Raw genomic sequence first — 23275 nt, forward strand, 5'->3', positions numbered from 1 at the left:
TCACACCAACAGTTTCCTGTATTATTTTTGGCTGTACAGTTCATATAAAAGCTGACAAGTGTGAGATGAGGGATTTTGTCACTTACTAGCCCCAGAGAAAAGCAGCAGGCTCCAGCTTGCTAGCCCACAAAGATGAGCCATGGATCAGTTATCCTACTGAGGACTCAAATTAGAAATTCAGGTTCAGTTTATTGAAGGTTGTGTGGGGATGGAAACAAATGAATGAAGGGATACAAGCAGTAATAAAAAAAGGTAACAGCCACCTTCTAACAACTGCAGTGCAGACAGGCCTGCCACAATACAGAGAATTAAAAGCATGGAAACTGCCTCAGGCTTCAGAGCTGTAACTCTTTAGTTGCACAAGCAAGTTTAAAATGAGATACAGAGTAGTAAAATACAGACTGGCACATCCACTTCATCATAGACGTAGCCAAAACATGAGAGAGGACAAAAGTGGCAACTGAGAGTTCCTTTTATTTAAAATATATAAAAGAATATTCCATTGAGGAAAAGTCACTGCTTCTAGAATTACTGGCTATGGAAAGACCAAGCTGTGAATAAGGCCACTGCTTTAAGTCCCACAAAACTGAAGAATAAAATGACTTGTAGAACATGAATACAAAGCATAGCTCAAAAAACAACTTGATTTTTGTATTAGCAACAGATACACATCCAGCTGTTACAGTAAGATAAAAGCATTAAGTCATTTCCTGTAGCACTGTTAATCCCAGTAACTCAGGTCACCAAAAAGAAGTCAGTTTGCAATGCTTTCATTTAAATACACGTGTTACATGCTCTAGGTCCTTTAGTTTTTCTAGGAAGCTTTTTCAGGGGGCACATCAGATGTCTTGGGCACAGCACACCAAACTGAAGCAGCCCTTTTGTTCCCAAGCAGCAGCTGATGGGTGTGGAGGGGCCTCTGGAGGTGCCCCTGTCCAAGCCCTGCTCCGGCAGGGCCCTGCAGTGTCCCTGTCCCTGGACAGAGGGTGCTGCTCCTGCTGATGAGCAGCTGCACTAACAGGGACCCTCAGGGAGACACAGCTGCCTGAACAGCCTTGCCTCTCAACTGAGAGCTGTTCATTGCCTTTAATGTGCTGAGAAACCGACCTGTTCCTCCTCTGGTGGAAGCACAGCTTCATCCTTTAGGTACTGCAGACTGCATACCCTGCAGCCATTGCTCTGGATAAACTTCTTCACTTTCCTGTGCCTTACCCCTAATTACAAAACCACCTCATTATCAAAACCTGTAAAGTATTTTAGCCATTCGAATTAACAGTTAAATAAATGCCCTAGTTCATGATGCATGAGAAAACTGAGTTTCATTCCACCTATTATAACCTACAGGGGCTCTGTATTATTGCAGAAAATGGGGGTGACCAGATCCTCACCTTGGCAGATCAGGCACAGTAAATAAAATCATAATTCAATCCCTTTTGCAGTCCTCTAAGAGGAAATTCTGATTCTGTCTGATGACTGCAGTCTGCAGAGGCTTTAGTCTTGATTATGCACCTTGGGTTCCAAGCTCAGCCTGTGCCAATGCAGCTTGAAGGTGGTGTCCTAAGAAATGCTTTTTTTGAGAAAGACTGTGCCAAACATCCCTACACAAGACTGTGCCTTGTGAAAATGAAATGCAGGTAACATTTTGGGCTTCTGCTCTCTCCGTGGGCCATGCCCAGAAGAGCTAAAAGCACAACAAACCAGCAGCACATGGATTTGCTGTGGCATGCTATGTGTAGAGTGTTTCCCTTTTGTGATGCAGACAAAAATTCAAGGTGTAACCTTTCTGAACAGAACCTCTGTAAAAGAAGCAGCTTTTCTTTGAAGCCTTCTATTTACAGTTAACTGTTTTAAACTTTTAACTAATTGCTTTAAACAATGAATGCATGTTTCTGCCATCACTGTCATTGAGGAGCTCACAATCTCCCCTTCCTCTTCCTCCACTCTGGCACAGTATCTTGCTAATTAAACAAAGATGTGCATGGTATCTTGCTAATTAAACAAAGATATGCTTGTAGGGAGGCTGCTCAGGCTGCTGCTGTTGGTACTGCCATCAGCTAAAACTGCTGCAGGACCTTGAGGCTGAGGAACCAAGGAAGGGAAGCGCTGTCCCCAAGGCACTGAGTGCAGCACAGGCGGCGTGAAGCGGATGGGCCGTGCTAATGACGCAGGGGAAGCTCAGCCAAAGCTCAGAGCTGGATGTGTGTGCACATCTGCAAGGAAAAGGAGAAAAGGAAACCTCATTACAGAGCCCCAGCCCTGCTTCTCAAGTCCTTGCTAACCACAGAGCATGACCACCTTTTGTGTTCCAGCCACACTGATTCACATCAGCATTCAGCTGCTCAGGGTGGGGATCACTTGAATTTGTTTCTTTTCCTGAAGCACACCCTGGCAGGGCAGCACTTCCAAACTGCACTGCTGCTGCTGGGGCTCTCCCCACACAGCCCCCACCAGAGGCACCACAGGGATGCTCCTTCCTCCCCTGCCATCTCTCCTCCTCCTACAAGGCCCACACAGAAGCTTTGCTCTCCTGTCCTTCTCCTGCAGACACATGTGAAAAGCAACTGCTGGCAATCCCAGTCTAACTCTGGATCCCAGCTTTTCCTATGCTTGTGGAGAGATGTGTTCTCTGCCTCAGTATCTGAGGTATGTCTCAGGGAAAAAAAAAAAAAAAAGGGAAGAGCAAGCTGTGGCTGAAGCCTAGAGCTCCTGGTACGGTACGTACCACAGTATCGATCTCTGCGGGGCCCACCATGCGAGACACCTCATCAAACTCCTCGGGAGACATGGGCAGCAGGTTTTCTGGAGACTGCAGCCTGGAGGGGTGCCTGAGGGACAAGAGCAGGGATTAAAAGGTGCCTGAGGGACAAGAGCAGGGATTCACTGTCACCGAAGAAATGAGGCACAGCTGGGCTACTCTGCCTGGCCACTAACCAGGCCTCTTGAGGAAGGGCAGCCTTTGCAAAGCCAACCTGGCTTTAAATGAAACTCAGACTACTCAGGGGTGCACATCCTAACCAAAGAAGTCCAACAAGTCTTTGAAAATGTGCTTTTCACGAAATTACTTGCCTGTACAACTCCCTGCAAGTTTTTTTACCTAAAAATGGTGTTTTGAACACAGCAGCACATTAATGTGTTGTAATCAGATTCTCAAAGAATCTGGGGCATCTACAGCTTAAACAATGAAGAGATATGAACTACAACTAAAATCTTATGATCAGTTCTTAAAAATCCAGCATTTTTGTGAGAACTTACACTTCTGATACAGAGATTAACTCAGTCTTGATGTAGCCAGTTCCCTTGGGACCATCCAAATCCATTGGCTCTGGTGCTTCAAGGAGAGAGAAAAAAAAAAGCTTCTGGGTTTTTTTTCCCAGTAAGTTTACATCACATTTTCACCTTCATTGTACCAAAAATACAGCCTATGACCCAGATAATGTGCAAATCTCTCTGTTACGCATTTTATAGCACTATGGTTAATATATCCCATTTTTAGTCAGTTTTTCATCTTTTCCTATAGAAAATGGCAAAGAAACCCCTCCCATAACCAGTCATGGTCAGGGCTGTCAGTAGGAGCCTAAATTTCTGGAACGGCTCACATGACAGCCAGTGACAATTAGGGGTTTCAGTTTTTGGTCTGATTAAGTCTCATGTTGTGCCTGTTTAAAATCAAACCTTTTCTTAACCTATAAACATGGGATGGGCTGCCAAGGCATTCAGGCCAACTGCTCCCTTTCCTTCCATGCCCCAGGAATTGTGCAGTGCCCCAGCAGCTGAGGAGCAGGCAGACAAGCTAAAAGGCACGAGCCCCACACAGCACTCACCCTCCTTGGGCCTGGAGTAGTACTTGCCAAAGGCATTGTCCTTGGGGATGTTGGGGTACAGGAACCTCAGAGGGTTCTCGGGGATGTTTTCGGCTGCCATCACTTTGTAGTTGCGGATGATGTCGGGGAAGGTCACGGCAGAGAGCTCCTTCTTGGTGTAGGGCTCCACCGAGTGGAACTGGGGCTCTGCGGAGGAGAGAAGCAGCACTTTGTAAAGCTGGCTTCAAAGTTTATTTCTGAAAGTGTCCAGAAAAGCTGCAGCCACTTCCAACAAATTCAGAGATCACGTGAGCAAAAGCCTTGCATGGATGACACCTACAGTGCTGCAGGAAATATTTAATTCCTGCCAAAGGGAGCACAATTGTTCTGTGGGGTAGGGAGGTGTGGGGGGATAGCACACAGTGAGGGCTCTTGGTGTGTTGTGTACTCAGAATGACTGGTGTGACTTGTCCATGGAAATTAACTGCAATATTTCATTAAGTAATTTAGCTTGTGCTGCCTTTTTAACCTTCTTCCAAATGATGTAATTCAAACTCTGCTGTCTGTTAGGGAGTTTGATCCAAATACACCCCTTGAGGCTTTTATGAATCATCAGGAGAGACATATAAGCCTTCCTGAATGCTGCAAATACTATCAACCTTCTTTGAACTTTTGGATGTCTCAGGAATGAAGGCAGCCAAGGAAAAGAAGTCACCCTTCAGTACATCAGCAGTTTCTCTTCCACCTGCTGCTGGTTTTGGGCCCATCAAAGTGAAGTATCAACAGCTGCCCCATGCAGGCAGGTGGGGCTGGTAGGGAGTGTGATAAGGGGAGAGCCCTGACTGGGTACAAGGGAGGCTTTAACTTGTGGCTGTGATGCCTCCAGGCTTCCTTAGGAGAGGATGAGAACTAGTCCAGCTCACAGGAGAAGCAAGCTCTTCACTGATCCATTTGGCCAAGGGGAGGAAGGAGAACCACTTGGAAAATGAGTGAGTACATAATTTATCCAGGGGGAGTGTGGGAAGGAAGGAAGGAACAAAAGCTGCATTTGGGCTTGGAAGGAGATGCAATTGTGTGTGTACTGAAGGCTGGGAGAGAGCCTAAGGAGGCAAGGAAGACAGTCTGGGCAGTTTTTCCTTTCCAACTTCCAGGCCAGAAGCAGGGCTGGGAAGTGCTGCTTGTCCTAGCTGAAACCTTGATCCATTGATTGTGTGGTTTGAGTTACCCCAAGTGTGGTGTGTCCCTGCTATTGCCTGTGCCCCGCTGCTGCCAGGGGTGTTGTGCTGGTCCTCAGGGTGGAGGAGAAGGGCCCAAAGACTTCTTGTTCTGGTGCAAGCAGGTCAGCAAAGGCTCTCTGTTGCTGACTTACCATTCTGAGACTCCTCTACCCAGGTAAAGGTGATTGCTCCCTCCCTGCTGCTTTCACTGAATCTCAATAAAAATGTTCCTGGGCTCTGGTCCTTCAGCAGAGCACGTTCTCTCTCTTTGCTGATGAAGCCCACAATGCAGCTGTAATGTTGAAAACAAAGAGCTGAGTTACTCCCCAACATAAAAACCAAGCTGTGCTGTGCTAGATGGGAAAACTAAAAAGCTCTCCCTCACTTAAAAGAGCTGAAGTGCTGGTGGAAGCCCCACAGAAGGCTTTGTCCTGTGGACAGCTGGCAGCAGGACTGGCTGGCTGCAGTCAGGGGGTGATTCATGCCTCGTGGCAGTGTGAATCACCACAGCTTCCCTCAGCACTCTCACTTCAGCCTGGGGGCTTAGACAAACATCTTTCTGCACTTGGAACAAGAATGATTGTCCATTCTGCTCTCAAAGCTGGGCTGTGGGAGCAAAAGTGACATTACATGTGTGTAACAGGGGCAGACCCCAGCCAGCAGTAAGTCTTGGGTTCAACAATATGTTAAAGGATAGTTGTTTCTCCTTTTTGGCTGATGAAACAAATTTTGCTGGCTGCCAGATTACTCTCTTAGAGGTGTGGGGTTTGCTTTGGGCCTTGAGCTTGTTTTCTACAGGAACTGTTAAACTTTTGTGACTTTTTCACTGTACTCAGCAAATGTTCCTGTATGGACTAGGAGGCTGGTGTGGTAATTGTAAGAGATTGATGGATCTGGACAGGTACTGGGGAGGGATTTGTTCAAGTCAGCACCAGGGTATGACCCTGGCCAAGCCCCAGCTATTTGGTTTGGGTTGCTTTGTTCCTTGGTATTTTGCTTTTGTTGGTGGTTTTTTTTTCCCCAGAGGTGTTCTCTGTTTCTTATTCCTCAAAATGCTCCATCAATAATGATCTTTTGAGTACTATGACTGTCCTCGAGTGCACTAAGTTAGGGAAAGTGGGGTTTGCACAAAAACTCCCTAAGCAAGCATTATTTTGCTTAAGAGTTTCAGATGCAGTGAACTGCCCTGTTTTATGGGGTTTGATTGGTGAGTTTTGTGTTTTGTTTGGTTTAAATGCCATGCTTTAGGTAACAAATATGTTCAGTAGTTAATATCCTGTGTGTGAGGGAAGTCTTCTGCCTTCCTATCTCTCAAGTATGAAGAAAGGCAAGTGTTCCTGAGGTTGTATTTACTCTTTTGTATACAAGGGGAGTCTCTGCTCTTCCAGTCTGTCCCAAATCCACATGTAATCCCAGGCCCAGAACTGCCACTCTGCTTCAGGAATGGTGACAAATACTGCCACTGCACTGTAGCACAGAAAGGGGGAGGTTTGGGGCAGGGAAACCTCCTTGTACTGCACAGGGCTTTGACAGAACTCTTCTGGAGTTGGGGGGCAAAAATGTGAAGCCCACTGCTGAATGCAGCAAGGCAACGCAATCCTGCTGCTGCAGAAGTGTGAGACACTAGGATGCTCCACTGTGAGTGTGCTGTTTGATGAGGTTTCATAACGTGGCTAAAATTAAAACCCAGGATTGTGACCTTGGATAAGCCTAGTTTGGGCAGAATTACATCTGAAATCGGAAATCCCAGAATGAAAAGTTTACTAAACCAGTATTAAAAGGGCAAATGGAACTGTGTTCCCATCTGGCAGAGTCCTTCTACTTGGTAATACTCTAAAAAAATCAGTGAAGACTGCCGGGTTCTGGGCACACGGTGCAGGCACAGCGTTCCGAGCCTGGCTGCTGCCACCTCCAGGCAGCTCACGGTAACTCTCCTCGGGCAGGGAGCTGGGTTTGGGGTTTTAAATGGATATTACCAGGACTTACACTTTCTTGTGCTTCAGTTTTTCTTGGCTGTGTTCTAGGATGTAGGAAGAACCGACTAAGAGTGGGAGCAAAGGCAAAACAAAATCTAATCTAACATTCAAAGCCCTGCTCTGTGACTTAAATGGGACAAGTTGGTGATCTGATGTTCTTGCTTTTACCAGTTCCTCTTCAGAGGATTCCTCCCTACTAGAATTCATTTGCTTCAGATTTTTCCAGTTTCAAGATCCACCCTCTGCACAAACAACCTCCCAGTCTGAGTGTGCAATTGCTAGCCTAAAAGTGAAGTCTGAGGCAATGACCACATCTTTAAATTCACTAAGGTCTTACCCATCATTCCAGAGACACAGGAGATGTTTCTTAATAAGCTCCAGGATTCCCTCAATCCACAGCCAAAAGGGGAAATTTTTATCATTTATATTTTCCTGAAATTCAGAATATGGAAAGGCAGGGATGGGAGGGGGGGAACAGGGATAATGAGACATGAGTTAAAATGCCTGTCTGAGCCTCCAGTACCCATAAATGCGTGATCCATCACCTCTCACGTGTGACAACACTGGTCTGAGAGCAGATAAAAGGCTCTCGTGCCAACAGGGATAGCCTGGGTGCTATTGGAGTTGTGGGACATGCCAAACCCATGCCACTGGGGTTTTGGAATGGGTTGGCTAGCAGAAAACCTTAGAGACACTTTCTGTTGAGACCTGGATCTCAATGTCTCATGAGGCATCCATATCAATGGATTAAAGTGCTTGTAGGTCACCAGAGCCTTGCTCTTCCCCTGGAGCCTGCTCCTGGTTGTTGTGATCTTCTATTTATCTACACCAGCTTAGGGTTTAAAGCTGAAAAAAATGTGAAGAGTCCTCCTGTCTTGCTTCAGCAAGGGTTGTGAAATTCCTGATGTGGCTTTGTCATCATAATGACCCTCTTGGCCACCCCATGTTAATCCTCACCCTGGTCCAATTTCCCCTGGTCTGGGGAATGTCCTTCACTAAAATACAGAAGATCTGTTCATCTTGCTGGTTTTTTGTTTACATTTTCTGTAATAGTCAAAATGGAGAGCTATTCTATTAATAGCAGCTGCATTAATAATAATGGAGATGCTGTGTTTGAAAGATACTTTTTTTCCCTATGGAGTTTACATGGATCAAAAACAGTCTCAAAATCATCTACTCCTTGCCACTGCAAGCTCTTTTTCCTCCTGCTGCTACTTTAACCTCACCATCAAAGCCTCCCATGACCATGTAAGGGCTAGAATAATTAGGGGATGCTACTAGAAAAGTAGGCACCCTGGGGGGGAAATCAAACAAAACCACAAAAAGGTGAGATCCCTCTTCCACCTCAGTTTTTACAATGGTGTGCATACCTTGCAGAATCTTGTCCAAGGAATAAGGCCATCCTGAGATCCTCCAATTGTTGGCCCTGAACACAATAAATTTGAGTTCAGTCATGTTCCAGAAGTTAGTAAGGCTAAAAGTACTTAGCAAACCAAGTTCAGAGTGTTTGTTTGGAAGGCAGCTGTTGGACTAAGAAAGAAGAGGAAGGGCAGGCTGCTGTGCTTTCACAGATACTGCAGGGGAGATTTCCAAGTTCCTCTCTGGGAGGTTTTACTGTACCCCAACCTGTGTGAGCAGCCCTGGTGTCATGGGAACCAATCCATCCTGACACTTGCTGTGCTGCACCAAACACTTGCCAGCTTCAGAATGCTTCCAGGAAGGAAATTGAATCCTGCACAGTTCTTGCCAGCACAGCAAGAAGGCTGCAGCCCACAAGCTCCTCTGCAGGCTCAGCAGACCCTGCAGCACCTCTCTAAGATTGAGCACTTTCTTACCTTGATTCTGGTGATTTGCAGGATTTTGCCCCAGAAACTCTTGACTTCTAGGTCTACCCCAACCACAGACTCATCTTATTCCTGTTGCAATTGTTTCCTTCAGCCTTGTTTGTCTGTTCACAGTGTTTCATAACCACATCCAAAGCACAAAAAAAAGTGCTATGCTGGGCCTACAGTAGCTGGGAGCTTTGCAGAGCCTGACTAGTCACAGCCAGATTCTTCCCATTAAGGATCATGCTATGGCTTCCCATAAATATGCTTTTCCCTGTCATTTTTCTAAAAATAAACTGGGTTAGGGAGCTTATTACTGATACTGCTGGTGTTAAGAGATGAAGATTCTGCCAACTTTCACATTGCAAAAACAGCAGCCAGGTTGTGCCCTGGCACCCTGCTGGTTCTGTCTCCTTGCACTGAGGAATCCTGAATATAGTGTCCAGCAAGCAGGATTTTTTTTCAGCTGGGTAATATTTTTATCTATACAGATAAGATTTAAGTAGCAACTCTACCAGAGCTCAACAAAGCCCCTGTAGTTCTGAAAAGCAAATTTGCCATAGAAATAGATCACTGGTTGCTTTATGTTGGTTAATTAAAAAAATAAAATTATTCTCCTTGTAGAAATTTGAAAAGAAATCTAATAAATTAAGAGCTTTTTGTCAGATCTTATGTCTGGGGGAATTAGAGAGTGGAATGCTGCACACTTGCCACTTAGACACACTAATCTCAAATCCTTTTAAATATAATTTTTTCCCTGAAACTTAAGGTTGATGAAACATACTGAATCAATAGTATTTTTCATCTAGAGTCTACTGTGCAAAATCAGTAGCAGTGTAAAGTGCTCTGCCTATTCAGGCAAACTGCAAGGCGTTTGGAAACAAAACCCATGGCAGATGAGGCTTTTATTAAGGACCCTCATGTGGGAGATAATTCAGTTTGCTGTTCTTTAGCAGTTTCATAGTGTTTGCATGCTGATACTGCAACTGTGTTTATGCAGAGTGAAACCCCACTGTAGCTGGGGGCATGCATGAAGTTAAAATGAATGGAGGTGGATTTAAAAAAACCCCCAAGGGATGCCAAGAAACATCCACTTCACAGACTGACTAAACATGAGTGTTACTTCAAAAGGCAGAATTAGGCTCAGTCTGTGGTGCTCTAATGCATAAAACTCCCAAGTTAGAACTGGAGAATTTTTTCACGATATGATCTCATTTACAAACCCTGCCATACTGAAAAGTGGAAAATGCTTCATTGCTACAAAGTTATATTGTAGGAGGGGGAAAGCTGTGAGAGGAAAGGAAAACTTAAAATGGGTTGCAGGAAAAGATGCAGAATAGCTTCAGTTCAGACAGGCCATCTGTGATGAAAGCAGACCTTACCAAGAAGCTTCTCTCCCAGCATGCTCAGCTGATCTGCATTCAGTCCTCTCTTTGTTACAGAAGAAAACTGCCAGCTCAGAACATCAGAAAGCTTAGACCACTTTGCACAAGGTGGATTCAGAAAGAAGGACAGGTTCTAGAATTGAAGAGAAAAATACAAGCTATAGTTAACAAACATTAATTTTGGAATGCCACTTCAATTTTTGCAGTGCCCAAACAAGCTCCGTGTTTAAGAATGGATGTCAGCTTGAAATAACTTTGCAGAAGCAGGCAGCTGTACTTCCAGGCACTCGTTACCAGGAAAAGCAATCTCTGGGGTTCTGGACAGGTCTCCTCCCAGCAGGCAAAATTGCTGGATTACTTAAGTGCACCATAATTGAGCTCTTCAATGTTCATTTGGCTTCTCACTGTGTGCTGTATGCCCTGAATACATGTACACTACCCTTCTGTGGGTTTCAAGCATTGCTCTGTTTAGGTCAGGGAAGTCACTGCCCCCCTCTACACCTGAAACTCATTAAGAGTCACCTGCAGAGCTCAAATGCAGCAGCCACTTGCAAACAATGCTTGAAAACTAGACATAGTACCTGATAAAACTTTTTTTTTTTTCTTTCAAATACCTTGGGATCAGTAGACAGCATGTTGAACCACAAGATAGAAGCCCATCCACTGGGAAGCTGGCTCACATTTGAGATCACAACAATGGGAAGGGATGTGGTCTGAAAGGAGCACAAAAGCAAACATGTCCGGTTACCCTGCACTGTTGCCACAACCCTCCTTGAGATTATCCACACGCTCATTTCTGTTTTAATTCCCTGCTTGCATAATCTTGACTTTTTCTGTAAAAGTTTGTATGTAGGGGAGAAAGTATGATGAAATACTGGAAAGACTTGGGCGATTTTTGTCTAATAAGGACTTTCATTTAGTGTTATCCCAGCACTGATAGTGACAACAGAGTTCACAGCAGACTGCTTCTGAAATAAATGTAAACTGATAACCAACCCTGTGGTTTCAGCCCTCTAGGTATCAGACATTTTGCAAAGTACATCTCTTCATATTTACCCAGAGATCTGACAGAATTCTTTCTGTGTCTATACAGAGTTGTGAAGAGTCATTCCCAGAATTTGAAATAACTGAAAGTACGTGATATCCCAGTACTTAAAAAAAAAAAAAACAAAAAAAGAAAAAAAAAAGAGAGAAAAAAGTAAAGATTGTTAGCACAAGTGACACACAGGAACTGAAGTGCATCTGTTTGATCTAAGACTTACCTCTAGGTCTATTACTAAACCAGGCTGGCACAGCTGTGTCTCAAAACTCAGAGAATGAAGCTCTTCTGTCACAATCAGAGGACCCTTGAAAAAAATATAAGAACTTTTCAGGGACTGAAAATTCCTAGGGTAAAGTAATGGGGTTTTATCATGGGGAAAACCTTTGTCTGCCCATGGTCATTAGGCTCCAGACCTCAGTAAGAGCTTAAAGTCAAAGTCAAGTGACAGTGCTGGCTTCCTAAAACTGCCTATCCTGGCATGATTTTTGGTTTTTTTGTGGCAACTACCTGTAAGTCATAGAAAAATCTGTGCTTGCCAGGAAGCCCTGTTAAAGGCAGATGCCAGTGTGGGACAGTCCCTCACTGCCATTTTGGCAGTAACTCTCCTTGCAGGCTCTTCCTATATGGATCACTCTGTAGAAACACTGAATTCCTCTCCTATGGTCTCTCATCCCAAGTGTGTCTTCATGGATCTGAGCAGAGAGCATTGTCTTAAATGAATGCCTTGTTAGTATTCTGCTAAAACTTGTCAAAGCAAAGGTTAGTGCTGCTTACCTCATTTGTTCTGCTCCCTGTGTTTTTCTGTTCTTTCAGTTGCTGCAAACAAACAAAAAACCTGTCACTCATTTATGGCAGCCACAAATGGAAGTGGTAGAGTTCCACTTGCATGTTCCACTTGCTCAACTGTATGCAAACTTGCTGCACTAGTGTCTCTTTGGCTCTAAACTGTGGGAGCCAAAGGATTAAACTGTAGGTAACTACTACCCTTTTATAAACTGTTCATCTGTGAAAAAAGATATTGCACAGTTATGTTGCAGTGCCTTTATGCAAGAGGCCTTTTAAGAACAGAAGCAGTATGAAATCAGGATCAGATGGAATACTGGTTTATCAAAGTACCCCTCTGAATCAGATAACAAGCTCTAGACAGTCTCAGCTCTGGACAATGAAGGTAGAGTTCCATGTTCCCTGGTTCTGGACTTGCATTTTTCCTGCTGTAGTGATGGAACCAGAGTGTTCCCTCACAATCTGCAGATCAGAAGAGCCCCATAGCCTGCCAAAGGCACTGACTCTCTTGCAGCTGCACACTCTTTGACAATTTTCATCTTCCAGACTCAAAGCTCTGTAAACTATTCCAGACTTCCCTACCTATGGACCTTCCTCTGAAAGAACCAAACCAGCCTTTCTAGGCTTTCTTAACTTCCTTCTCCCAAGAACCCATTTCAGCATAAGCTGTATGGCAGCAAATACTCTTGTTTGCACTTCTGTCCCTTTTTCAGTGACAAGCAATCACATTTTGATTGATTCTGATTTTGAAACAGGCAAAAAATATTTTAAAAAGGACAGATCAAAGAAAAAGGAGAGATAATCACAGTTCCTCTTTACACAAAAAATGAATGACTTCAATAAGAAAAGCAATTTGTTTCCTTCCTACCATGCTCTACTGCAAAATTAAGTGGCTGTATCAGTAATAGAAAGAAAAAAACAACCCCCTACCAAGTGCCTGAATTCTGCTGATAGACTTCCATTAGTAGATTCTTCCATGTTCATTACTTTTGTGTTTGTTCCCAAAATATTAAATTTCCTAAACCTACACAAAGAGAGAGAAAATGTAATGAAATCTCTCATTCGTTGAAAGAACCTAATGTTAATATATCAAACTCTGATGCCACATACCCTTTGACCGAGTTCTTCTCAGTTACATCTCTGTCAAGAAAAAAAAGGACAACATAATCTTTTAAAGATTCTGCCAAAGACACAGAAAATGTGCATGTTTTAGTAGCTGACAGTGCTGACTGAGAACTGGTAAAATGCTTTTGTGAAAATATTGTGCAAAAGATGAGGCAATTGGTTAAAGCAGTCAAAATAAATATTGTGCTACAGCCTGTGTTTTACTGAGGCTTGGTGTTGCTATGGGGGCTTTATAATCAAAAGAAGTACTTTCTTTTACTATAAAATTTTAATTCTTGCTCTGAGAAAAAAAATATAGTTCTGCCACTCTAAATCTGCATAACTTGTTGGATAAATTGCTGCATCACTTGAATTGGTTTTCCCAGCACTTGGGATTTTACTGATTTGCATTCTATCTAGCACATTTAAAGACTTGCACATAAGAACTCATTTTTTTACTTTTTTACTGTTCTATGCAAGTTTCTGGAACCTAGAGCCATTTCAAGTGAACAAAAATCACTTGGCTGGGAAGACAAAAGCCCACTTGCTTTTTTGAAAGCACAGTCCCTGCCATCATTTTGGACAGCCTGTCACACTTCTTTCCCTGACCTTGAAGTAAGTGCAAAACTCATCTGAACTCCTTACAAAATACAACAGATTGGTATTAATCTGTTTCAACTGCCGTAATTTTTTTCTCTGATTGAGAACGTGACATATGTTACAGGTAGGCAGATTACACCCCTTATTCAAAGGCAGCTTGAGGATAACTATATTCCTTACTAAACTCTACCCAAAAAGGAAGGGATTTTAGAGGTGACTGAATTATGTGACAAGGAATGGTGGAGTCCAATTCCACACTGTCACTCATGCTAATCCAGGTGAAACAGCCCAGCAGAGTGGCTGCTGCCCAGGTGCTGCCCTGTGTCTGATTTAGCAGTAGTGAGCTCTTCTCTGTGGAGCTGATGGTGAGAAGCTGAGGCCATCCGCCCTCTGTGACATGTCTCTGGTGGCAGAGAGAGATTTAGAGCAAGGGAATGGGTAAGGAAAGGGGAAGGATGTACCTGCTGCCACAGAGAACCAGCCTGCTGCTGGCCTATCAACACTTCTAATGTGTCAGCTTTTGGGTTTCTGACTGTGGGAACTGTTTACCATTACATAAGAGGGATGAAATAAATGCAACATACTTGTCAAATAAAACTTTCACTTTCAAGTTGTAGTTCAGTTCCTGCAGTCTCACCAGCAATCTGGAAAGAGAAGTATATTTTTAGAAAAATATTGGTTCTCTTCTACTGTGTTGCTTACCACAGATATTTCAGCACACTCAGGGGCCACATGCAGGCTCCAAGCTTGCTCCATACCAGACAGCATTTAGAGATAAAACTAAATGGGCAAATGAGTTACTCTTTGGCATGGCAAAGTGCTCTGCATGTCTCTTGCTGTTTGGTTGTGTTTGTGACACACTTGGTACACCCCACTTCTGGGAAAGGGTAAAAGCTGACTGTGAGTCAAGTTCTGGCAGAAGAAAGCCCCTGCCCCTGGCACTTCCCTCCTGCCTCAGCCCCTGGGCTGCAGGGCAGGCTGTGCAATCCTCTGGGCTGCAGGAAGCCAGTGACAGGAAAGCCTTACCACAAAAAAGGAACAGGGAAAGGGGAAAACATACCTCAGCTTCACAGTGAACTGCACTCCTGTCTTCAGGACTAGTGGCCTCTGAGGATGTGTTGGCATGCAAGGCTGCCTCTCTACTACAAAGGAGCTATGGGAAGAACAGATTAAAAGCACTATGATTTATCTGTACAGCTCTTAAATAAGAAACCATATAAAAGTGAACTTTGAAAGAAAGCTGATTTACCAGTAATACTATACACTTTATTCCCTCAGCTTCAATCTGCACAGAGGTGTGTGACTCGGTTCCTTTCAATTGTTACAACGGGGCTAGAAATGGTGATTTTTTAAGTGTTGCCTTTTCTGCAATACATTGATGGCTTGAGGAGGGAGATTGCTACACCACACTTCTCTGAAATCAAACAGCAAGGAAACACTGTGCTGCAATTAGCATGGTGCAAGTGAGGAGTGTTGTTTTGTTTGCCATTCCCAGGGCTTCCTGAATTCTTACAGTAACAGCGCTGTGTAACAACACATGCCCAGGGCATGGTTACACTAGCAGGGGATTTGATGAGGGCCAGCTAACTCAATGAAACAAACTTTTGGGGCTAGCCTGTTTTGATACACCCCAGATTTTTGTCTACTGTGTGTTTACAGAATAGGTTTCTGATCTTATGTGAGGCACCAACCAGCTACAGTAACTTGCACCAAAAAGGTGGTACAGAGGCAGGGCTGGCCTCCCCATGCTGTGTCCAGTGACAAAGGACTGGAGAATCTAGTGTGTATCTATCTTGGGCACAGCTTGATGCAGATTGTTTCTTGCCTCTCTTTGCTTGAACTCTGAAGCTTGAAGTGAGAAGTGGACTAACAGACTGAGAATTTGACTCTGTAATCAATGTGTACTGCAGCAAAGCTCCTGCTAACTTCAATAATGACTGAACATAAACCCCTTCCATAGGCCTGAACCTGTGGAAATCCTAGATGGGGTAAATCTCAAACCCAGTAATTCAGCTTAATGCTTGACAAACTTAGGAAAACCTTGGAAAATGAAAAGATACTATGTAGGAAATACTGAGGGAATGTTAGGGAAGGTATTCTTTGTCTATTTATTCATGGTAGCACCAAAAGATCATTATGGTCTATTACCTTTGGATGAGCTGCTGGAAAAGCTTGTGTGTTAGGTCCTGCAGAAATTGTTTATTTTTTGTGATGGGATCAGGGTCATAGGTAAATTTCTGTTCCAGTTCCTCAAGCTTCTTGAGCTGCTGACGAACTTGCTGTAAGCTTTCAGCAACAATGGTGAACCTACAATTGACACAATCTCATTACTTTGAGCACTTTTTAATATTTTACCAGTGCAGAGGCACCAGCCAGGTGAGTGTCCTTGAGGATGTGGCAGTGCCTGGAGTACACTTTGTGGTGAGGTAATAAAATGAATGCAGTTATGCTAAGACAGAATGGAAATAGATCATATAAATAATCAGTATATTTCCTAGATGTGGTGCTCCTTCATGACATGGTTTAAATGTGGTCTTACCAGTTCTGCAGCTGGTCAAGGCAGGCGTTGGGTGGCCCCCCAATGCACGCTGTCTGCTGCCTGTGCTTCCACTCCACCAGCTCTTCATTAATGAGGGCAGCCTGTGTGTGCTCTGTGCTCTGCAGCAGCTGCACTATCTTATTCACCACCTCCTACACAGAATAGGAGATTACCCTGTTTATTAGAAATACTTCACACAGGAGAATTAAGTAATGTTTCAGTTAGTGCTCATCTGTTTTGCAAAACGCTGCAAATATCTCAGTTCAACTGACATATTAAAAAACCTTTCCTACTGCTAATTTATGTCAATTCAATGAAAATGAACATGTGCTTAAGATGAAGAGCTGCTGACTTCTGAAAGAAAACTTGAATGCTACCTTTCTCTTGCGGTCCAGTGATAAGAACATGTGCTGGAGATTCAGCTGCTCTTTCTTGTATTCCTCCTGAGACATACTATTGGACTCATGTTCTGTAAAATAAGTCCAGATTGGGAATGTGAGGCTGAAGGAGTGCTGAAGGAAGGGAGGGGGAAATGCTGAGGTGGGAAGGGGACAAATACAAAAAGCAAGATGCTGGCTTAGTGCTTCCCTTAGTACCTTCTGAACATGTCCCTGTTCTAAGGGAGAGTCAGCTCTGCCAAGCTGTGTTAGAAACTAAAGCCTTTTCTGGAACAAAGAATTCAACAACAGAGACAGAGCTGCATAATGAAACCAGTGTGGACTCTGTGGGTTTCCCTTGGTACACAAGAGCCTACAAAACCTAAAGCTGGTTTGGCATTTGTGAAACATCACTAATTAATTAAGTGTATGGTTGAATGGTTACAGAGCCTATAGGGTTTGCTACTTCTAGTGGCAGAGGAATGCTGTGTTAACAAGTAGACTCTCTTACTTGGAACAAAAGATTCTTACTTGGAACAAAAGACATGCAGAAATTTAGCTATCAGTGTGAAGCAGAGGTAATCAACAAGGGACATTACCAGTAAGTTTGGCTGTGTTATCATAAGGCCCAGTGCCCTGACACAAAGAGCAGTTTACTCTGACCAACTATATGCAATAGGGATGTCTCTGGAAAATTACTTACCTCTGTTCTGCAGTGTTTTACATTTGAAGTCATATTCATCTTGCATATCCTCTAATGTCTTGATGTCCTGCTCCACATCCTGTAATGCACAATTGAGGGTGACCACAATTATTGAATATTTTCAAGTAATGCAAGACTTGATCTGATTAGGAACTGCCTGGTACCAGCCCTGACAGATATGAAGTCCAGTTTTATAGCAATGTCTGTTCCTGGACTAACAGGAAATATTTCTACATTTTATCACCTTCTATTCATCCTTCCTCCTTCTCAACTAACTGAAATCTGTTAATTATAAAGTATGGAAATGCCCTTGTGGTCAAGCCATCTAAGTTCACAGAATTTATGAGAACCTAGGCTACATAGCATTTTAAACTTTCAAATTCTTACATACTATTTGGAGAAAAGCTTTCTATTGTGACTGTATTTATTAAGACAAATGTCTATATGCTAAAAAAGTACATTTTCTAGTTAGCAACAAACTGGTCAGTTATGATTTAAGAGGTTTTTTTCTTTTCCTCAGTTGCTAGTATTTCAGATGGGTAAAATGCTTTTGTTACTAAAGTTTAGGCACAAGGCACTTCCTATGCTCAGGAAATCCCCAGTTTATAGACTTGAAAACCCCACCTTACTTTTATTTGTCATTTTATCAAGTCTAATTTTCAGCATCTGCAAATCAACAAACCCTACAGAGAAAAGTTATATAATACTTACTGTAACACTGGTTTTTACAGCCCTAACTTTGGCATCAAGCTCCTTCTGCTTGTCTGGCATCCCAGTTGCAGTGTTTTGTACATTCCCTACTTCCATCTGAGGGAAGAAGCAGAACAAGTCAAAAGAGAGTGACCCATAACTTTTTCCATTACTGGAAATGAGTGGCATTTGTTGACAACAACCTGAGGAAGCATGGCTTGTTCTGATGAATCATACTACAATTTTGTAGTGGAAAAAAATCAAATTCAGGTGAATTTGAAAGAAACAAAGTATTTATTTTAGTACAGTGCCAGAGGTCCCCCATCACAGATTTAAGTCAAGCTGTATTGGGCTTTGAGCCACCCAGTCTAGTGGAAGGTAGATAGTCTCCAAAGTCCCTCCCAACCCAAACCATTCTGTAATTGCCTTTCCCTTTTTGATACACATCTATTGTGTACTGGAAAGGCAGCAGCAAGTGCTTTATGTCACATGCCAGGACCAAACAGCTGTGCTGCAGCTCCAGGGACTCTGTCAGAGTCACACTCTTAGAGCAGCTGCTTTGGACACTGCTGCAAAGGGCCCCTTGTTGAAAGCCCCTGCCCAATGCTCTTCCCAAGCTGCACATCCAAAGCCTTTCTATAAATTGAGGTATTTCCTTATTAGAAATTAACATGCTTGCTCAGTCATCACTTCATTTGTACATGAGTGGATTACAGCTATCTATAGATTTTGCATGCCTTTCCCAACTGTGGAATTTTTATTGTGAAACAGTTCTTGCAAAGGGAAAAAAAAAAGGCGAGAAGCTGGAGAACAGATGATGAAGGAGAAGATATGGCTTTACCTCTAATTTAGAAAAAAGAAAAGGGCTTCACTATAAAACACCCCAAAACACCACCAAAATTAGAAATACTTGAAGAAGGAGAATGCTGCATCATTTTTCCAGAGATAGTCCAAAGAAGCATGCTCAGCTGCTTAATAGAGAGTAAACTGGGGAGTAAAATGCAGAAAAACAAACTTAAAATCTTACTGGATATATGAGTTAAGCACTTATTATTAAAATAAAATCCAATTGGCACATCAGACTACATCGTACTACAAAAGCATTAAAACAACCAGCATAGCTTTTATGTCACTCAAGGAATAAAAATTATTTCCTGCCCATTTATCCTCCAAAGGCTTCATTCAGCAGAAAAAGCCATGCTGTCCAGCCATGCTGGTACAAATTAGTGTTCTCCAGCTGGTACATATCAGTGCTCACTCTTCTCTTTTTTAAGGAACCTCTTATTGGGCAGACAGAGGATAGCCTGTTTCCCCTGTCAGTCTTCATCCACTTCCCTTGTCCCAAACAACAGGCAAGGGAAGATAAAACTGCAGCAGATATTTCAAGATTGTTACCTCATTGCATGCCTGGGCAGAGTTCAGTATTTTCCTCTCTTCTTTCAGACAGTTGTGGATGATCATTGCCATGTGTATTGGGTCTTCTTGGAAGTTATCCTAGCATTAGACACACAGTCTATTGTTAAAGTCCATACACATGATTTTTTGTCTTTCAGTAACTTTCAGAATGGCAAAAAAAATTAGGGTATGACCCCAGTGTGAGCCTCAGGGAACACACTGGTCATAGCCTGCTCCAGGATTACAGCCACAACCAGCTCAAAGAGTGAGTTTCCATTGTAGCTCACTGGCATACAGAGACAGGAAAGGGTCAGAGACATTCCTGGGAGATGAGGGATACCACCCTACAGTCCTAGAGAGAGCTCATCCCTCAAGAGGCACCCTCCCACACCTTGCTATGGCTGCTGGTTTAACACACAGTCCAGGCTGGATGCAAATCCCACCTTACTGTTATACCTGCACACAAAGCTGAAATGGGCTGTGGATTGAGTACTGCCCTGCCCTGCTCAGGATGGTGCTACCCTGGGGGGTTTTCTTTTCCCTAGAGTTCTCAGACTGTAACTGAGCTGAAAATTAAACTCTAACTTTCTAACTGTAGCCAATCAAAACAAAAATGGAGCAACACTTGAATTCTGGCTTTTCAATACGGATTCTCACACATCCTCTGTGAAAATCCCTCACAGCAGGGTAGCTGCTTAGAGGCATCCAACTGCACTGAAGCAAATGAAGCACATATATAGATATATAGATAACATACAGATGTGTAGATTGTACAGATAAGCCTACCTGAAGGTTACGTTTGCTTTTCCTTATGTTGTGCTGCAGCAAAAAGTTGTTTTCTATCAAGAATCTACTGAATTGATCATCAAGCTGTGACAGCAGCTCATGGAATAGGAGTATAGCAAACGATTCATTGTTGGCTGCATGTTCCCTGGAATCATTTAAAGCATGCTTGGGTTAGATACACTTCCAATGCAAGAGCCAAGAAATACATACAGGTGCACTTGATTTTTAACCCCCAACTCCAGCTGTAGAATATGCAAGCAGTGAGAATTGCCTTCAATGTAAGCCAGCTTCATTCTCTTAACTGACTTTACTTTCCTGGATACTGAAGCCTTGTTTCTCTATTATTTTTGCCACATTCTGTTCAAATTCATTTACTCAGTCCATGCACACCAGGAACCTCAAAGTGACCCTGATGTGTGTGCATGTTGTAGCACCCCTCAAAGAGAAGCCACTCCACAGAAAGTCTGGCAGAAGTTCAGAGCCTTTGATGAGTGAGAGACTGCTGCTACCAAGGTAGTAACTAACTGGTCCTAAAACAGACCTTTTTGCTCTGGACCACTGACAACATTATGAGCAAGGACACTTACTCCAGGTATCAGCCCCTCCAGAAAGCCCTGAAGAGGGGCAGGAACACAGGCTGGAGCACCCACACAGCTACTGAAGCATCCCACCAGCAAAAGATCACCCAGCAGCTTGCTTGCTTCCCCAGCAATTCTGCTGCTGCCTGTAACTGCCCTTCTGAGGGCACTGCTTATCACACAACCCAAAGCTGAATTAATTCCTGGGCTTACCAATCCTGGTTTTCCAGCCACTGTGCCAGGTACTGCCTGATCTCCATAGGAAAGCTGTCATCATACAGCTGGTGAACTTGCTCCAAAAACTTGGAATCGAGCTGCTGTAGCTGATACCACTGAGACATTCTGAGGAAGGGGTGAAGAAAAGTCAGTGTAAATGTTTGAGTAGTATTTGGACTGAAGTGGTAAAAAATAACTAATTTGAAGTTTTCATGAACATCGACAGAATTGGACAATGTGCTGATTTTGGCTGGGATAAAGTTAGTATGGGCTGGTTTGGATTTGTGCAGGAAACAGTGCTGGTAAGACAGGGATGTTTTGTTACAGCTGAGCAGGGCTTACACAGCATCAAGGCCCTCCTGCTCCTCACCCCACCCCAGCAGAGAGGAGGCTGGGGGTGCACAGGGTGGGGCAGCTGGAGGGGAGGGGACACAGCTGGGCAGCTGACCCCAGCACCAAGAGTGTGAGTGAAAAATTAGGGACCCTCTAAGTGCCCCTTTTCAGTTGCTATTTGTGTCCACACTTGCCTGCTCTGAAAATGGACTACATCTCAAGTCACTTTAAATGGAGAAGGACTGGAAAGATGTTTTTCAATATGAGTTTTAGTTCTCATGACCATAGTTTTAGGCTAAATTCAAGTAACTTGTGCAGCAGATACAGGGTGATTAAATGAACTAAGACTGCAGAATGCCTTCTCTCAGTCCTAACACTTTTGTGAGAGTAGCTTTAGCTCTGATGTAGGGTCTCTAGAAGCAGATCACTTAGCCTTCTAAGGTGCATGTTATCAGCTTGTAGTGGAAATGGCATGTAAAATACATCTAAGGAACAGACCAGGCTGAGAATGAGTGGTGAGATGCAAATCCACTCACATCTTTGTTTTTTCATGGCTGCTTATAAGACCCATCTAAACAAACAGGGCAGCATCGGGGTGAAGGACTATCTTCTCTGTCTCTTCCTATCAAATCCTTTAGTTTTTATGTGCCAGTGCCCTCAGCTGCTGAGTGTGACGTGTGCTAGGTGTGAGAAGCAAAGGAGTTAAAACAGTTATGTTTAAAGTGAGAGCTTGGATGAGGGCTTCTGATGCGTGCTTTTCAGATTACAGCTAACACGGCATTTGAGTGTGCCCAAATAGCAAGTCCCAGAGAGGGAGACTCCATGACCTCCCTGGGCAACTTGTTCCAGCGCTCTGCCACCCTCAGTGTTAAGTTCTTCCTCATGCTGAGGTGGAACTTGCTGTGTTTTAGTTTGTGGCCACTGCTTCTCACCCTGTTGCTGGGCATCACTTGGAAAGAGTCTGGCACCATCCTCTTGGCACCTGCCTTTGAGTTATTTATATGTAATGATGAGATCCCCTCTCAGTCTTCTCTACCCCAGACTAAACAGCTCCCGCAGTCTCTCCTTGTAAGAGAGTGCTCCAGATCCCTCATCATCTTTGTGCCCTTTGCTGGACCCTCTCCATCAGATCCTGGTGGTTTTTGTACCTGGGCACAGCACTCCAGATGTGCCTCAGTAGGGCTGAGCAGAGGCGGCTGATCACCGCTCTCGGCGTGCTGGCCACCCGGTGCCCCCCAGGGCTCCTTCCTGGCCCTCCTCTACCTCCTTTCCTGCCACTCCCGGGGATCGCGGCCGATGGGGAGCAAAGGGCACGGTCAGCAGTCCCAGCCCCGGGCCGGCTCCGTGCCCGCGTTCCCCGCGCTGCCGGCCGGCCCAGCCCAGCCCCTCGGGCGGGTGTGAGGGAGGGAGGGAGCGGCGCACCTGTCCAGCAGAGGCTGCCCAGCGGTGCTGGAGGGGCGGGATCAGCGGGAGCAGCGTCAGCCGGGCTGGGCACAGGGTCCGCTTCGAGCGCTGCCGGGCAGGGCAGGTCTGGAGAGGGTGAGCTGTGGAGAGCGGCTGCGGCAGCGGAGCGGGGGTGTCCCTGCCAGGAATGAAGGAGGCACCTCCTGTTTCCCCAGTGCAAGGACACCACAGCGCAAAGCTCGGTGTCGCTTCCTCGCAAAGCTGAGGAAGCGACAGCTTTAGTTACACCGGGCATTGACCCCGCCAGCCCCCGAGCGCGGGCAGCGCCATCGCCATCCCCCGGCCCCTCACGCCCCCTCCGCTCCCCGCTCCTCACCTGGGCTCCGGCTCGGCGCTGTCACTGCGCCGGCTGCGCTCGGGGAGCCGCGCGCCCGCCCCAGTGCGCGTGCGCGGGGGCGGGCCGGGGGCGTTCCCGGGCGGAGGGAGCGTCACGTGACTTCTGGGAAAGGCGGCGAAGGCGA

General features: G+C 44.5%; 1 protein-coding gene across 4 annotated transcripts; it reads right to left on the bottom strand.

The window, feature by feature from the left end:
- Nucleotides 1–169: 169 nt before the first annotated feature.
- STAT1 (signal transducer and activator of transcription 1) lies at nt 170–23149 on the bottom strand. Of its 4 annotated transcripts, none has more exons than XM_059476426.1 (24): nt 23131–23149; nt 21015–21143; nt 20224–20368; nt 19438–19536; nt 18064–18159; nt 17353–17431; nt 16650–16741; nt 16273–16424; nt 15882–16040; nt 14794–14886; nt 14318–14377; nt 13140–13169; nt 12960–13053; nt 12021–12062; nt 11467–11550; nt 10819–10917; nt 10202–10337; nt 8364–8419; nt 7331–7425; nt 5170–5309; nt 3822–4007; nt 3253–3328; nt 2723–2825; nt 170–2210 (listed from the first exon to the last, which is right to left on the bottom strand). In XM_059476426.1, the coding sequence occupies exons 2-24, from the start codon at nt 21140–21142 to the stop codon at nt 2187–2189; spliced, it is 2268 nt and encodes a 755-aa protein (XP_059332409.1). In that variant the 5' UTR covers nt 21143; nt 23131–23149; the 3' UTR covers nt 170–2186. The 4 variants fall into 4 exon arrangements, with proteins under 4 accessions (XP_059332409.1, XP_059332408.1, XP_059332410.1 ...); XM_059476425.1 differs by lacking the exon at nt 23131–23149 and adding an exon at nt 22773–23022; XM_059476427.1 differs by lacking the exon at nt 23131–23149 and adding an exon at nt 22499–22519.
- Between the last annotated feature and the right edge of the window lie 126 nt (nt 23150–23275).

Source organism: Ammospiza nelsoni, chromosome 7 (assembly GCF_027579445.1).
Source record: "Ammospiza nelsoni isolate bAmmNel1 chromosome 7, bAmmNel1.pri, whole genome shotgun sequence".
In the NCBI taxonomy this organism is placed as follows: domain Eukaryota; kingdom Metazoa; phylum Chordata; class Aves; order Passeriformes; family Passerellidae; genus Ammospiza; species Ammospiza nelsoni.